The sequence below is a fragment of the Magallana gigas genome, chromosome 8 (genome assembly GCF_963853765.1).
Source record: "Magallana gigas chromosome 8, xbMagGiga1.1, whole genome shotgun sequence".
In the NCBI taxonomy this organism is placed as follows: Eukaryota; Metazoa; Mollusca; class Bivalvia; order Ostreida; family Ostreidae; genus Magallana; species Magallana gigas.
The window spans coordinates 30,835,709-30,851,798 of record NC_088860.1 but is presented as its reverse complement, the minus strand read 5'-3'; the positions used below and the strand labels follow the sequence as shown (position 1 = coordinate 30,851,798).

At 32.9% G+C, this 16,090-nt stretch overlaps 1 protein-coding gene across 7 annotated transcripts in view; it reads left to right on the top strand.

Annotated features, from left to right (window-relative positions):
- Nucleotides 1-16,090, top strand: part of LOC105320686 (phosphatidylinositol 3,4,5-trisphosphate 5-phosphatase 2) — a 39,269-nt gene that overhangs the window by 12,813 nt on the left and 10,366 nt on the right. For 6 of the 7 annotated variants that reach the window (XM_020064249.3, XM_034473966.2, XM_020064250.3 and 3 more), the window contains 14 exons: nt 2,766-2,945; nt 6,484-6,547; nt 7,180-7,321; nt 8,616-8,702; nt 9,348-9,489; nt 9,982-10,122; nt 10,397-10,496; nt 10,651-10,725; nt 11,318-11,461; nt 12,978-13,107; nt 14,674-14,889; nt 15,008-15,207; nt 15,465-15,582; nt 15,783-15,879. In XM_020064249.3, coding sequence (XP_019919808.3) covers nt 2,812-2,945; nt 6,484-6,547; nt 7,180-7,321; nt 8,616-8,702; nt 9,348-9,489; nt 9,982-10,122; nt 10,397-10,496; nt 10,651-10,725; nt 11,318-11,461; nt 12,978-13,107; nt 14,674-14,889; nt 15,008-15,207; nt 15,465-15,582; nt 15,783-15,879 — 1,790 coding nt within the window. In that variant the 5' untranslated portion in view covers nt 2,766-2,811. The remainder of the gene's footprint in view (nt 1-2,765; nt 2,946-6,483; nt 6,548-7,179; nt 7,322-8,615; nt 8,703-9,347; nt 9,490-9,981; nt 10,123-10,396; nt 10,497-10,650; nt 10,726-11,317; nt 11,462-12,977; nt 13,108-14,673; nt 14,890-15,007; nt 15,208-15,464; nt 15,583-15,782; nt 15,880-16,090) is intronic. The other variant, XM_066070225.1, reaches the window with a different exon arrangement.

The window sequence follows — 16,090 nt, the reverse complement described above, 5'->3', positions numbered from 1 at the left end:
CTGCCATTTAGTATTACCATGTGGCTAGAGCTATCTCGACAACTATCTGTTAAACAATTCAACCGATTAGGTTTTGCTGTTTTTAATTAAAAATAAAACTATGTAGGTGGTACTAGAATATTAGAATATAGAATTCGATGTTATTCTAATTCTAATTCAAATCTAATTGATTTGGTAATCATATGCACTCGTATAAATGGGTCTGTAAGTGAATTTTTAAAGCTTCACTCAATCCGATAATTGTTAAGTTGAAAGACACATTTAATTCTCTCAGTATTTTTGTAAAGTATAAAGTCAAATAAGTCAATTATCTACACACCATATTTATTTTGCAATGTTACTGTATAACCTTTACAAAAATATTGACGGTGATTAATGTTTAAAAACTACTATCATTATGATAATTGCATTAATTTTGTCTAATTGATTAACCAAAAGTAATGAGTACTTTGAGTGCAATAAATATATTTCCCCTCATTGACTACTTAGTGTAGAAAATTTAATTTAATACTGTCAATTGTCATCAATTTTTTTTTAAAATTTTGATTAACCATGAATTAAGGTCAAAGTTAATCAAGAACAGAAAGGTCAAGGTCAGGTTTTAAAAAAAATGGATTAGATTAATAAAATGTACACAAAAACATATTTAAATTTAATCATAGGTTTTGCTAATTGCTAATGTTCTATAATTGAGTTGAATAATAATAGTTTTAATTTTAAGAGATTTTATAAGAATTGGAGCAAAACTTTGGATCATATAATTTTCAGTGCATCGGGTTGGTGCACGTATTGCACTAAAGAAGAGAAGATCTGGAGGCTAAAAGATTTTTATGTTTCTAAAAAATTTTATCATTGAAAGATCATATGGAAGAAAACAGGATTTTCAATTTTTGGTTGAAGTGTTTTTAAGAAGAAGGAAAAATAACTAGCTGAAAATATGAGCTTTATCCTCGATCTATAAAATATACAAGACATGATAAGCTCTGGTAACTTTTACCTTCAAATGCATGATAAGACCTAGAAATTGGATGAAAAGAATGCATGCTGCATGTTAAGATAAAGATAATGTGTTAGAATATTTGGATATGCAAAATTGATGATGTGTATAAGCCCACAACTTGATGTATTTTTATTGTCCTTTCGTTGTTAGATAGGAACTAGACTGTCTGTAGACAAGTTCTGTATTTGCTTTGGGTCAGGATTGGGGTGTCTGCATGGTCAGAATTACTCTCTATGTCTGTAGATTATAGACCTACAGGCTGGTCCAGAAAGCAAAAGTACATGCATCATCATACTATGTTGGATGAATTATTGTGGATCGAGTCAACATCCTTTTTAAATATGATAATAAGAATCACAGAGGCTGGTTATATATGATGCTTCATTTTGCCTTATTTAGGCCCTTTATTTACATATGACATTCATTTGGTGCATCTATATGTGTAATATGAGCAATATATGCATGGATCCTACAAAAATCTAGCTTCATGTATATTGTTAAATAATAAAGAATATGAGCAGTCAGTCTTTAAAACACCTTTTAATCTGTATCTAAGATTAATTCAAAAGAAAGATTTATCTTTTATTTGGAATTCATATATAGATTACAAATTAACAAGTTGTGAATTGTAGGATGATTATGGTTATCCTTAATTAATTGGAAAATATCAAAATATTCGATCCTTTTCAAACTCTTAAACTCTATCAGTCAATTAATTTGATATGCTTGTCAAGTATGCATCTTTAAAAATGTACAGTTGCACTGTACAGTGTATTTGCGTATTATAAGTGGTATCTTATCAGGAGATCTTATCCTAAGAACATCATTGTTTTGTCTGAAAAGAAAAGTAGGAAGTGAAGAATTATATGTGAGATAGGATCACCGGTCTAAGAGTATAGACCCAGTGTAGGAGCTACACCCCCTGATGGCAAACAGATGCAAGAGATGTTCCAACATCTATAAATCACATTAAAAAAATACCAAGTTGACTATCTATCTTGATCTATACCTAACAGTAAATACTACCAGAGGTTTGAGATCCTGAGTTTCACATTCTGAATCATTGGCTCCTTCTAAATCTATAATGAGCTCTTTTAATTGTAATACATGGGGTCATGTTTTGAGGGTTTTTTTTTTTTTTTTTGGCTTTGCTGGTGTCTATAATCTGCTCGCGCCTACATGGAGTGTGGCTTTGATGAAAACATCCTATCATACTGTGATATGAATGAATTTGAAAATACTTGAAGGCTGTTCGGCTTGTTGAACAAAATTAAGCAATAATCAATGTGCTTGAATCTCATGGGTTGCATTTTTAAAAAATAATAATAAAGATCCAAGGTTATATCTTATTTGTTTTGGGAAATACTCTTGTTTGGATAAAATTTTTCAATCTTGTTTTTTCAATTACACCTTTTCAAATATGCCTGAGTGAAACCTTTCCCTATGGACAAAAGTATATATGTTTCGTTAAATATGTGGGTCATAGAACATAATATTTTATTTCCTAATGGTCTCAGTTTAACAAAAGGGAAATAGCATCTATATTAAAGTTTCAAATGTTTCAACTAAATACGCAAATGAATCTAAAAATGTCCTGTTTTTTGGTGGCAGGTAACAATGTTATTGTTTATTTATATCAAAATTTTCTGTTCAACATATCTTCTCACACAAGGAATTTCTCAGGTACTCTACCTGATAATATTTGAACAAGTTATCATCAAATTTTTATATGTAATACGCATTGATTTTTTATTTTTATTTTAAGGTGGTCCCGAGCCAACAAGCCTACACTGAGACAAATCCACACCAAGATGTCTGGAAACTACTTCCATCGGGGAATTTCCCGCCTAAGAGCCGAGGAGCTGCTTTTGTCAGCCGGAGAAGATGGATGTTTTCTTGTCCGAGACAGCGAGACATTGCAGGGGGCATATGTCTTATGTTTGTTGTAAGTACTACACATGTGTTATCGTCACAGGTTACTCATAGTCATGTGATAAGACACACCATATATATGCTTTATAAACATGTAAATCTTTGTGCTCACACATGAACATTGAACAATATATTTAGACTTAGCCTACATGTGTAAACACATGCTGCTGTAGTTGTTTTTTGTGTTTAAAATTTAAGTAGCAAATGAGGAAGTATAATAAAATTTTGATTTATTCAAAACACGTACAAAAAAAAAAACACCAACAAGACAAAAACATATAAATAACCACACAGCCAAAAAATAATGCAATGTACACCAATGACTACCACTTTTTAAAACTGGGGAAGAGGGTGCTGTAGCATTGATACATTTTATCAGACAATTCAAAGTGGACAGGCACCCTTGGTTTAAAACCTACGAGAGTTTGTATTTTGGTACATTTGGTACATTAAACATCCACACACACTCCAGCATAAGTATGCTTGGCATTTGATGTAAGAGTACTATACTGATGAATTGTGTGACTAAGTATAAGTATTTGCGTGAATTAATTAGCAGGCCTATAAGTTCTTGATTCACGTTAGTCCATTTTTGGGGTTTACATATTTATAAAATTTTCATCGTAAGCCATGTTTAAAATATTGTTAGTTTGCAATCTCCTCAGATTTAGTGTTTAAACTTTGGGTCTGTGAGGTGGGGAGGGGAATTTTTTTTCAATGTTGCAAATAATTTGATAAGAGAGAAAAATATCTGCAAACAACACCATTCGAAAGAAATGCATGCTCCGATTGCTCAGACTGCTGGTGAAATATAGAGAGTTGGGTACTTTTCTGACAGTCAGAATAGGATGAGCAAACATGTACAGGTTCTTTTAAAGAGTGAACTTTAGTCTTTTATCCTGTTAAAGTAAAATGAAAATGTTTTCCAACTTACAAATCATATTTTTTATTAAGAAAAGTAGCTAGGAAACACACATTTCATTTATCTAGGCCTTACAATTATAGCAGAATGTCAACACATTCAACAGTTAGACTTGTGACCAAAATCATGAATGAATTTTAAGTGCAGCATTTGAAATATTTAGAGATTATCTAAAGTGCTGGTAATTTTAGACTCTCTCTCTCTCTCTCTCTCTCTCTCTCTCTCTCTCTCTCTCTCTCTCTCAACATAGCTAGCTGACATGAATTTAAAATGAAGCCTTAATATATTTCCTACAATCTCTAGCAAAAGAAGTTCTGGTACCTTTTAACGTTGAATATGTCTGTTGTAACACCTTTAAACTTTTTAAGGGGTTATCAAATCAAAAAACGAAGATATGATTTTAAGAAAAAAAGTTGCACCCATCAATGTAATGAAATAAATGCCACAAGATAGTGTTCTCTGTAGATTTGGTAGTTAGTTCTGTCTGTGTGGTTATCAAATATTATATCAAAATGTGTCATCTCTTTTCCGTATCCTTTCTTGTAAGAAACAAGATGTGGAATCAATAAATGTCTACATTTCATGGGAGAAATAGAAAGTACAGGGGAGATAATCAGAGATTTATTCAGTTTTGTGTGAAATTGTCTCCCTTGGAGCTTTTAGTTCCGATAAATAGGTTTTTTTATCCGGATGCGGAAGGGGAGATAAGCAAGTGAGGATGTTCAACCACTGCTATATCTAGATCAGCTGATGTTGAAACAGCTGTTTTACATGTTGGTGTTTTTGATAAGATGGTGAATTGGAAAGGTTTTTTATCCTGGATCTTTTATGTTTATCATGGCATCTTTGACTCTTGAACTGTGGTGCCTTGTTCCTGTTTAAGTTCTGGATACAAAAACAAATTCATTTATTGACTTTGAAATCCACCCTTATTCTCTCAACTGAAAAAAAGGGGAATTTGTGATTTCAGAACATTTATTAGCAAGATGAACTAACTTATTATAGAACAAATGATTAGTGTTAATGTATGTATTATGTATCTATACTGAACTGTCATAATGTACCATATTGTGTGGGGGTTTTTTTAGTGGCAGAAGTTTTTCGGCATTTTGCTCATATATGCCAATCATTTTTTGCGGAACTTTATGGAAACAGATCAAATTATCTCTCTCACGTGTTCAGGACTGAACTTATAACACATATAAAGTTTCAAAGTGATTAAAATTTTAGGAGGCTACTCTAAAATTTCTTAAAACATTACAATTAGTACATATGTGTGTACATGTATGAACCCAGTTTGTAGAAGTAGGTTCTATCTAGAGTACAAAATAAAGGGGCAGCGAGTGTAAACACTTTGAACTGTGTATAATGTGTAATGCAGCAGATTGGTTTGACATTTTGTAATTCCTGATGAAGTGTTGTATGGGTGTAAAGTAATTTGTGTATTAAAGCCTAATGATGCAGACATAAAGCAGAAAACTGAAGCTGCCACTTGTCAGTAATGTGTATCCCAGAAATTTGTTAATGTCTTCCAAATCATGGATATATCTATACTGGGTGGGACCGAGGAGATCCAAAGATAAAACATTTAGCACTAATCAACTGTCTTCCTTGATAATGTCTTTAATTATCTAGCAATCATTTACTGAACATATCATTTTTGCTTTCTTATTTGTTTTAAGACTGCAATTGATGGTTTCAGTAAACTGCTAGCTAAAAGAAAGCGAGAGGGGTGGTGGGGGGGGGGGGGGGGTTCCCATCATATCTGATGATGGTTAAATTTAAGCCATGAGTTTGAATCATTATTGCAAAAATTTTGTGCTAATTGTAGCTAACAAACTGAAATTATTTTAAAAAATTATGAGAATTTTTATTGAGTAATTTTTGTTGATCAACAAATGGTATTATTTGTTTAAAAATAGTTTCAACCAAACAATTGTAATCAACATTCTAGCAATATTTCTCTCCTAACTTTTTTTTGTCTATAACCTAATTAGCCTGCTGAATTATCTCGTTGGGAGATGATACATGTATTATTGGGAGTGCACATTTTTTTCTCTTCTTCTGTTGTCAATTATCATACCTAACTGTGTCAGGTTGTTTAAAATACTATGCACATCCTGAAATGTAATACACATGTAGTCATGAACTTAGCAATTTGATATCGGTAACAACTTTTGATATATTTATATTTGAATGCAATTTAATAGTCCAAATTCAAGTTCAAATTCCACATAACTCAGTTGTGAATTTTTGAAAAGGTAAATAAATATAACTAATGACTGATATAATGAAAAATGTATATTAAGAACTCTTACAGAGAAATAATTTTTATTTCTCCAAGTCTTAAATCTTATGACATGTATAATCTTTGCAGATATAACAAATAACATCAATTATATTTTTTCTTCCATGGAATGTTGCCCCTTACCCCTAAATAGATACCCTACTACCGTAGTCAATTTCAGTTCCAGCTATTATGATATGGATGTTAGGTTTTCATTGTGCCTAATTGCACAGGTGCCATACAGTTTTCATGAATTCATGTATGGTAGGTGTGTGGCAACAAGATATATTTATGGACATGGAATCAATTTAATGTTGCAAATATTTCTGCTCATTGAAACAGGTACCAGTCCAGGGTGCACCAGTACAGAGTACTCCCCGGTCACGACAACCAATTGTCCATTCAGGTAAATTTTAAAAAAAATCAGCGATTCAAAGAATTCTTCCCATTTTTTCAAGAGTTCTACGTAGATCATTTTATGAAGACTGAACTGTGTATACTGAATACATAATTTATGATATCTATGTCTTAATTCTTTTGGTGCCCTTAGTCAAGCTGGTGTATACTGTAAACATGTTATTATAGTGTTAATAATATTGTGGAAATTATAATTCTTTATCAAACATGGGTTTAAATTTATTTAGCGTATTTCTGAATGTGCAGATTAATTCTTACACATATGAATAGCATTTAGCAATGTACTTGATTTAGGGGAACCGGCTTTCCGCAAAAAAAAATGCTGAAAAGAATACAAAGCCAAATGTATGAAGTTTACAGTATTTCATTGAATTAATCTCATACACACATTCAGTGAAATTTACCATGTGAGACAAGAATGTCTTAACATTGATATGGAGAATATTGTGAATATGTTTAAAGTGAATTCATAGTTCATAATCACTGGGTTTTTTTAATGTATTTTATCCTGTATTTCTTAAATCGATCCTCTGACGTCTTGAAGTTGGTCTGGTCAAGTTGGAGATAAAGAGGTGTTGTTGTATTATATCCTGTTGATGAATTATCTGTTTCCCATTGCAGGCAGAAGGCGGGGCTCCAGAGCCAAAATATTCAGATCTGAATTCCCTGGTGGCAGACTACATGAAAAAGGGAGATAAAAATGGGCTAGCATTTGGACTGAAGTTTCCTGTTCCCCCAGACAGAGGGGAAGAAGTGGACTCAGGTGTGTATATGTGAGCCAAATAAAGCAATCTACAGCAGCATTAATTCCTGCAGCAAAAGTATACAAGTATATAATGTACTGTAATACTGTAAAGCAGATTTTATTTATTTTCATGGAAAGTCAAAATTACTTCTTGCCCAAAATCCAGCCCTTGAATGACTCTGTATTAAAGTTATAATACAAGAGGTTCTTTATAGAAAAAAATTAGTTACAGGGAAGTTTATTACAATACTTATTAAATCATGAAATAAAGACATTGCTAATGAAAGTACTTTTACAATCTCAACAGAAAATCAGTATAACAATGAAAAAGAATAATTTTTAGATAGCATGAAATTATATACATTTGTATGTTATAGTTTTCAAACATTGTTACTCATGCATGTGCATACCGTAGAATCAATGGACCAGCTTGTTTATAAGATTGTTGAGGCAGTCCAGAATTTCATTGATAGATTTGTTTGATTGTATTGAATATTTAAGTATGTGCATGAATACAGTTTGTTAGTATTTGTAAGGACTTAAATTTTAGGGTAAAGGGTTTCGTATGAAATCCACAATTTCTATTCTGATGTGCTATATTGTATTAGAATTTGATGGAAGTGTATTTTGATATTCATAACAGAAATATTATAATAACATACATCATGATTGCGATGTGTAAATATCTAATAGCTGTAATCAGTTAATACAGTTGCAAAAACACAAACTTTCAGCTGCAGGTGATTGATTGATCAAATAAATCAATCAATCATTGATTGATTGTGGAAATGATAAATATGAATTTTCAATTCCTGAAAATTGTCATGCCTTCTATTAAAAACAATTTAAATAATCACATTGAAATACCACATACAGTCTATAGCCATGTAGTGTAAACTAAAGTCATCTATTTCGAGTCTCTTTGATGTTAGATCAAAAGACGAGTTTGATCCTACATCAAAGAGACTCAAAATAGGATAGAGGATGAGGGAAGCTCTTTGTAATGTGTGTTAACAGCATTTTACTGACATGCATGTTATGAACATAATGTCAGCCAGTTCTGGCAGTGATTTAGTTTATAAATTCAAATATATATCTAATATATATCTAAAACCATTGTACATGTACTTATGTACCTAACAGTATGCAATTACTATTTAACATTGCTATCTAGTACAGTATTATGTGATTTCAAATTCCAAATTATTTTCTTAAATAACTTGTCATTAGAATGCATATATTTATAATATCTGAAAAAGAAATAAAGACAAGCATGACTTATGTATGTAACTCTCTCTGGATTAACCAATAGAGCCGGAGAGTTCCCCAGTCTGGATATATTGCGGCGACGAGTCCCCATTACTGTCTAACCAACACTCCCAGTTTCCGCTGTTTCGAGGTGACATAATCCACGTCAACAAACCTTTTTCTTTGACTCTCTAATTCAGCAGATTTCATTAACATATCCTATATTATACTGGTCTCCCGTGCATGTTTTATTACTAATTTGCATGGTATTGCATCTCTTGTTGTTTATTTACTTCCTGTGTATTTCCCTTGAGAGTTCACCAAATCGATAACATTTAAAACTCAAAGGAGCTTGTCATGCATGATTTCCTGGATACAGGCTTTTAATTATTACTAGGAAAAAGGAGAAAAATTTGAATTTTAGAAACCTGGTGTATGGTACAACTATATGCCCTGTAAATCTTGAACACCTACATATATGTACTGGTTTTTGGAAGCATTTACATGTATTTATATAATTTTCTATCATCAATCAGTTTACCATTTTCCAATTTCTTTTTTTTTGGGGTTAAAATTATGGTGATGAAAATATTCCTTTACACGCTTGAAATTTCCAATTATTGATTGAATTTGGTATGATGAATATTGTATATTTGACCAAGAAGTAAAGACTATTTAGTCATATTATATTTCTCAACCATTGTTGTTATATGCATTGCCCATATATGTATAGAATAAACAAATTAAAGCTGCAAATACCGTCACATCACAAGGGACGTTTTTCTTCTTTATGTAGATGATGACGATTACCAGGACAACCCGAATGTCGTCCCACCCCCTCCACAAAATTTCGGCAGTAATGGCTTCGACCCCAATCCAGAGGAACAAAAGATCAAAACTACGCTGCTGAATAACTTTACCAAAATCGACAGAAACAGGTATAATTTGTAGCATTGATGTCTAGCGTAACGTCTCTGTCTCTGATGTATTGCAATCACATAATTAAGACAAAATTGAATGCCAGTTTGAACTAAATTTCTACTATAAATTGAACTGATAGTTCTACAAACCAAGTTCTTACGTTTTGCATTTTTGAAATTGTTGACACATGTATTAGATTATTCTATTATTTCCTTCTTTTAAATCTTTTTTTCCACGAGTGTAAGGTTGATTGGAACATATACCGTTAATATATAAATGCAAATACTCAGATTGCAGAGTTGAGATAACATTCATCATACAAACATGTACAATGTACTTGTGTAAAAGTGTTTTATTCGAAATTTGCACCAATGATTAATCTGGCTTGGGCATATAAACCATCATTAAGGAAACATGCATTGATCCTGCACCACACTGATAAAACCAATCCAAACCATTAGAGTGATACTGATAGACGTTAACGATAAAATCATGTCTTCTCCTTACAGCATTGATTCAGATTTCTTCGATACCTTGAGGAATTACTTTGAGAAGGGTATTGAAACAGATGTAACGGCTGTGAAAGCAGGGGACTCAAATCTTCCAGAATTTCAAAAACTTCTGGAGTTTGCAGCCAAAAATTTACAGAAGTATGTAGATGTGAAGGCAATCAGTTTACTTATGCACATAATTTGCTTCTTCAAAGAATTTTAAAGTTACATGTCTTATTGAATCCTTATTTTAATCTCTTGCCAAATTTGGCAAAATTTTTTGGAGTAGTGGCAAGGTTGTGATAGCAATAGAGTTGTGTGTTTTAATTATAATGGACAATTTGTCCCATTATTGTGGTAGCTGTTCTGTGAATGTATTGTTTCTTATTCCCGAACTTAAGCATTAATGACGTATCCCATTGTGTCATAACAGGGAGTTGGACAAGTTCATCAAGAAGGTGCGGACAATTAACGACCTCCTGACCGTCCCGGAAACATCTTCCTTGTCCCGCTCACCCTCCATGGTAGATAAGGTATCAGACGAGTGAATATATTAATTAATACATATGTGTATATTTGTATAGCGCTGACTCTTATATAGGGAGTGGGGAATTGTTGTTTACTAATTGAAATTTAATTGGCTTTTGATATGACTTCCTTTTTTTTTTCTTTTTTTTTTATCATTAGAGTGGATCCAGTATTCCATCCATGTTGGAAAAAATGAACAAATGTAGAAGCAATCTTGTGTCTTTGGATAATAAAGTAAGTAATCTTGTTTCTTTGGATAATATAGTATTAAGTGATCTTGTGTCTTTGGATAATAAAGTAAGCAATCTTGTGTCTTTGGATAATAAAGTAAGTGATCTTGTTTCTAATGATAATAAAGTAAGTAATTTTGTTTCTTTGGATTTTAAAGTAAGTAAATATGAAGGGATGTATTAACTTAGGCAAGTAAATTCAAAGAGACGTATGTGTATTGAATACAGGGACTAAATAAGGATAAAATCTTGGAAATTGATCTCTACAACCAAGTTGTCTTTAAGGAGGCTAGATGATTGTGGCCATTTAATAGTATTTCAATACCTCTTGACAAAGAAGATTAAGTTTATCGAAATATAACTATGTGTGATATGTGATATAAAATCAATAATTAGACAAGATGAAAGTGATTTACATATATTTTACTGTGCCAAAATCTCAGCTGTGATTGCTTAATAAATTTTGGTACCTTAGGTTCGCAGACAATTGAATGGACTGATTGTTGACCATGCACCCTACCACCTTTAAGTTCCACCTTTACCACCTTTAAGTTCCGGTACTTATTATTATCACAAATCATATTCTTTCTGTACAGGTCCAGGAGACGCTGCGTTATTTCTCCGTCTCTCTGTACGACAGTCTGCCCTTTGAGACCCAGGAATCTGACCCACTGCCTGAGTCGTGCACGCCCCTTCTCTCCTCCCTCGGAAAACCACACATTCCCAGAAGTGATTTTGAGGTATGCTGACTATTAGGCTATTTATTATCACATTGTATTTTTCTAGGGTTGTGGCATGCAAATGTTTTCAGGGAAAGTTGCTTAAATACTAGTATTTAGATGATACTGTGGTTTCATAAGATTTTTGGGCTTCAGTTCTTATGGATTTAGGGTAATTTAAATCACAGTTTGAAGTAAACGTAAATTCCTGGTCAGTTGTCCTATAAATACAATATGTTGTAAGAAATTGCACTTCAGTAAACATTAATTTAGTCTGGCAACTCAACATTTAAATACTTGAAATTAGGTTTTTTTAACAAATATTAATGAGACCACTGTAAATGAAAATAAAAATAATGACTGTCAGAAAAAAAAAGTGTCTGAATATATTGTTGCAAAGGATGTGTCATACACATTAGAATCGTGCAGGAAGAGGGAAATGAAAGTGCTCAGGACCTTTATACTCAAAACAACAAAGCTTTCATCAACGCTTTCCATGCTTGAGTCCAAAACAGTCATGCTACAAAAGTCTGTCGAGACTTTGTAGGACAATTAGTACTATATGATTTCCTAATTGCACTTTGACAGTTTCTGTTTCGTACACAATGTACTGATTATTGTTGAACCCAGACAACACGGCACAATATATACCACACACAACTTTTACTCCACTCAAACTATATTTTGGGAAGAATAAAAAAATCAAGGAAACAAGGAAATACATAAGACTTTATAATCAGTTTCATTGATGCTCTTAAAAAATTCCAATTATATGATGTAATTTGGTCATCAGAGATCTCTTCACATGGATTGAACACCTCTCAAAGTACTCTACTTGAGTGAAGACCCGTAAATTGATAATAAAATATTTTAGTTTGTTTTTTCAGATTTATCATTATAGTTACACTCAGTTCTTGTGTGGAACAATCCAGAAAATTTTCCAAAGAGGTGTCCAAGGGGCAAGGGATAATCTATTTTTGGTTATATTTTTTGGTCCTGATGCGGACCCCTCTCTAAATCGATTTTTTTTATGAAACGTTTCCCTTTTGTTTGCATTGCAGAAATGTGACATCCATAATACACATAAAATATTTATCAGTCCAATAAGTGCACAACCTTGCATGTTATAGAACTAATATGATATCCAACAAAAATAAAAAATATGTAGAATTCAGTGACAAAATGGAATCAATATGAGTAGCTGCAGAATGCAAAATCAGGTAGTGTGCACCTTGATGCATTGCTGTCCAAAGTTGTTTGAAAATACAGGTGATACATGTAATGTCCATTGCAAGTTACCATTGCCTTGCAAAACACTTTTTTATTACCTGTTCAGATGACAAACAATGTACGTATAAATTGATGTTTGAAAACTAACTAAGATTGTGATGTTGTTACCAAACAATGTCAGGCATATTCCTGTTACCTTTGCAGGGAATCTGTTTGAAATTAACAGCTGACATCATCAGGTGTATGGATTATGAATAAACATGAACCACATTGGTGTTCAAATGATTTTCTTTTTTTCTGCTCAAAGGTCAAGGTGATACGCACAGGGAAGCAGTCCAAAATGACGCTCTCTGTCGATATACCCCATGGTCGGCTGTATGCTGTGAAGCCATCCAAGGAATCCCTGGATAGCAATAACATCTTCACTCATGAGAGAAGTATGACATATACAGCATTGTTATACTTAAAGACACACAACCATCCTTAGTATCCTAAGTATCAATACAGACACATGGTTTCATCCCTAGTATCCATAAAGACACACATCATAAGGATCCAAATAAACATGTAAAAAAAACTTCCTTAGTATTCCTACAGACACAAACACCCTTAGTATCCATTCAAACAAATACATCCTTTAGTTAGTATCCATACAGGCACAGAAAACCTAAGCATTCATACAGACACACAACCATCCTTAGTATCCATACAGACACACAACCATCCTTAGTATCCAGACAGACACACAACCGGTTTTAGTATCTATATAGACACATACATCCTTAGTATCCTTGCAGACACACTCCCAGCTGTAGTAACCATACAGATATACACCCATCCTTAGTATCCATACAGACACACACACCTATAGTATCCATACAGACACATACATCCTTAGAATCCATACAGACACATACATTCTTAGTATCCATATAAACACATACATCCTTAGTATCTATACAGACACATACATCCTTAGTATCCAGACAGACACATTCATAGTTAGTAACCATACAGACACACACACACATCAATAGTATCCATACAGACACATGCATCCTTAGTATCCTTACAGACACCCCCATCCTTAGTATCCAGACAGACACATTCATCCTTAGTATCCTTACAGACACACACTCATCCTTAGTATCCAGACAGACACATGCATCCTTAGTATCCTTACAGACACACTCCCAGCCGTTGTATCTATACAGACACATTCATCCTTAGTATCTATACAGACATTACAAAAGGATTTTTGAGTACATTCATTTAAGTGATCCTTTTTAGATTAATTTCCTGGTCAATTTTCCCTGGAAAATCTCTGCATTTCCAGCTGTTAAAGTATCAAATTTGGATTTTTTTAAAAATCTGTTTCCTTGCTTTCTGACCTTAAATCAAGTGGATATGACAGAAATTGCCATCGATGTTAGAATTGCTTCCTAATTGTAATGACAACAAGTGGCATGGTTTAATGACTGAACAATTGCTATACAGCCCATGCCATTGCTATTAACCTCTTGTTATATATTTTTTTGCTATCATCACTTGAACATATCTAAAGTTGGTGTATTTTATACTTATCCAGGATCAAATTCCAACATAGAGTAAATTTGTTCCTTAAATATTGTGACACATGAAGTATAATTGATACAACATTTATTTAATCCAGTTTTTAACTGACGTCTTTTTAATCATTGTTTGCATGCATGAAAGTAAGAACATGTCTGTCTACTTGTATTTTACACCAAAATATTATTTAACACCAATATTGAACATTGAGGAAAAAACCCCCGCCCTATCATATTCATCTTTGTGTGTTGTTTGTATGTAGTAGAACATAATCTTCAAATGGATTATCAAACATTTGGAGACTTTTCTTTATAAAAGAAATGATCACTGACAAATTGAACTGTTACATACAGCTTAATGGATGCACTGTCTGCACTGTATAGTACTCTATGTAAAAACCTTATTTTAAACGAGGATGTTTACCTTTCCAGTTACCCAGCTTGTGAAGAGTACCAAAGATAATACAAGGCTTGACATGCTGGTTCTGGACGAGGAGAAAAAGAAAAAACAGACCAAGTTCACATTCGCCTTCACATCTGTCCACGTACGCGAGACGTTCTGTCAGCAGATCATGCAGATGAAGAACATGCACTCATCTGCGGTTGACGTCGATCAAATTTCTGTGTTCGTCGGGACCTGGAATATGGGTAAAAAAATATCACTTGAAATTGATACAATATAAGAACATGTAACGTTTTCTTAAATTATCCCACAACATATACATATTATATTATTAAATTGTTGACTAGTGTTTTCTTCATGCAGGTGACAGTCAACCTATGTCGTCAATCAATAGCTGGTTACGATGTAATGGGACGGGTAAATTAAGAGACCCCCAGGTACTGGGTGTAATCCCACATGACATGTACGTCATCGGTACACAAGAGAGTGCACTGACAGAGAAAGACTGGGTCAACTTTGTCAAAAACCACATCAAATCCTGTCTCAGGGCAGACGTGGAAATGGTAAGGGGAGATAATTCAAACTGACAGAGAATTTCTTCTTCTTTTTTTTATAATTTTGGAACGAAATAATTTAAAACTAAAAATCTGTGAGAGCATGTGGGGGAAATTTGGTTTAAAATCAACTCATAATTTTTTTTTTTTTTTTTTTTGGAAGTTAATTTGACACTTTTTAACTGTGCATGATTGAAATTGGGTCTGAGGAAATTTTTGATTGAAAAGTCTTTCCTAAAACATAAATTTTGTTTTGGTAATGTTAGGTGGAGGTGTGTACATTGTGGGGAATTCGGTTAGTGGTGCTGGTCAAGAAACAATTACACCAGTATATCAACAGAATACAACATTCCACAGTTAGGACTGGCATTGCTAACACATTAGGTAAAAACCAAAATGGAGGGCAATGGCATGCATGATTAACATGCAGGATAAGAGCAAAGAAGTTGGAAAATAAATGTATCTTTGCTGAATTTATTAAACGTAGTCTGATACAATGTATTATTTATCAATTTATCATATGAATTGAATGTATCTACATGTATAACCAACCAATTAGCACGACACCACTGTCTTATTTGTAGGCAATAAAGGAGCAGTGGGGATCTCATTTTATTTCAAAGGAACTTCATTTTGTTTTGTCAATTGTCACCTAACATCAGGAGATGAGAGAAATGAAAGGTAAGCATTTTCCTCATATTCTTATCCATTCTGAAATGTATTCTCTAATTAGTGAGATTTTTATAGATAAAACACAAATCATGAAATAATGAAACAATTTTAAGTACAACATTCTTAAGGTCTCACACAAGGAATTAATTTCACTATATGTTACTATATAGCTTTAATTCAGTTAATCAATTAACTATACTCTCAGCCTATAATTCATGAA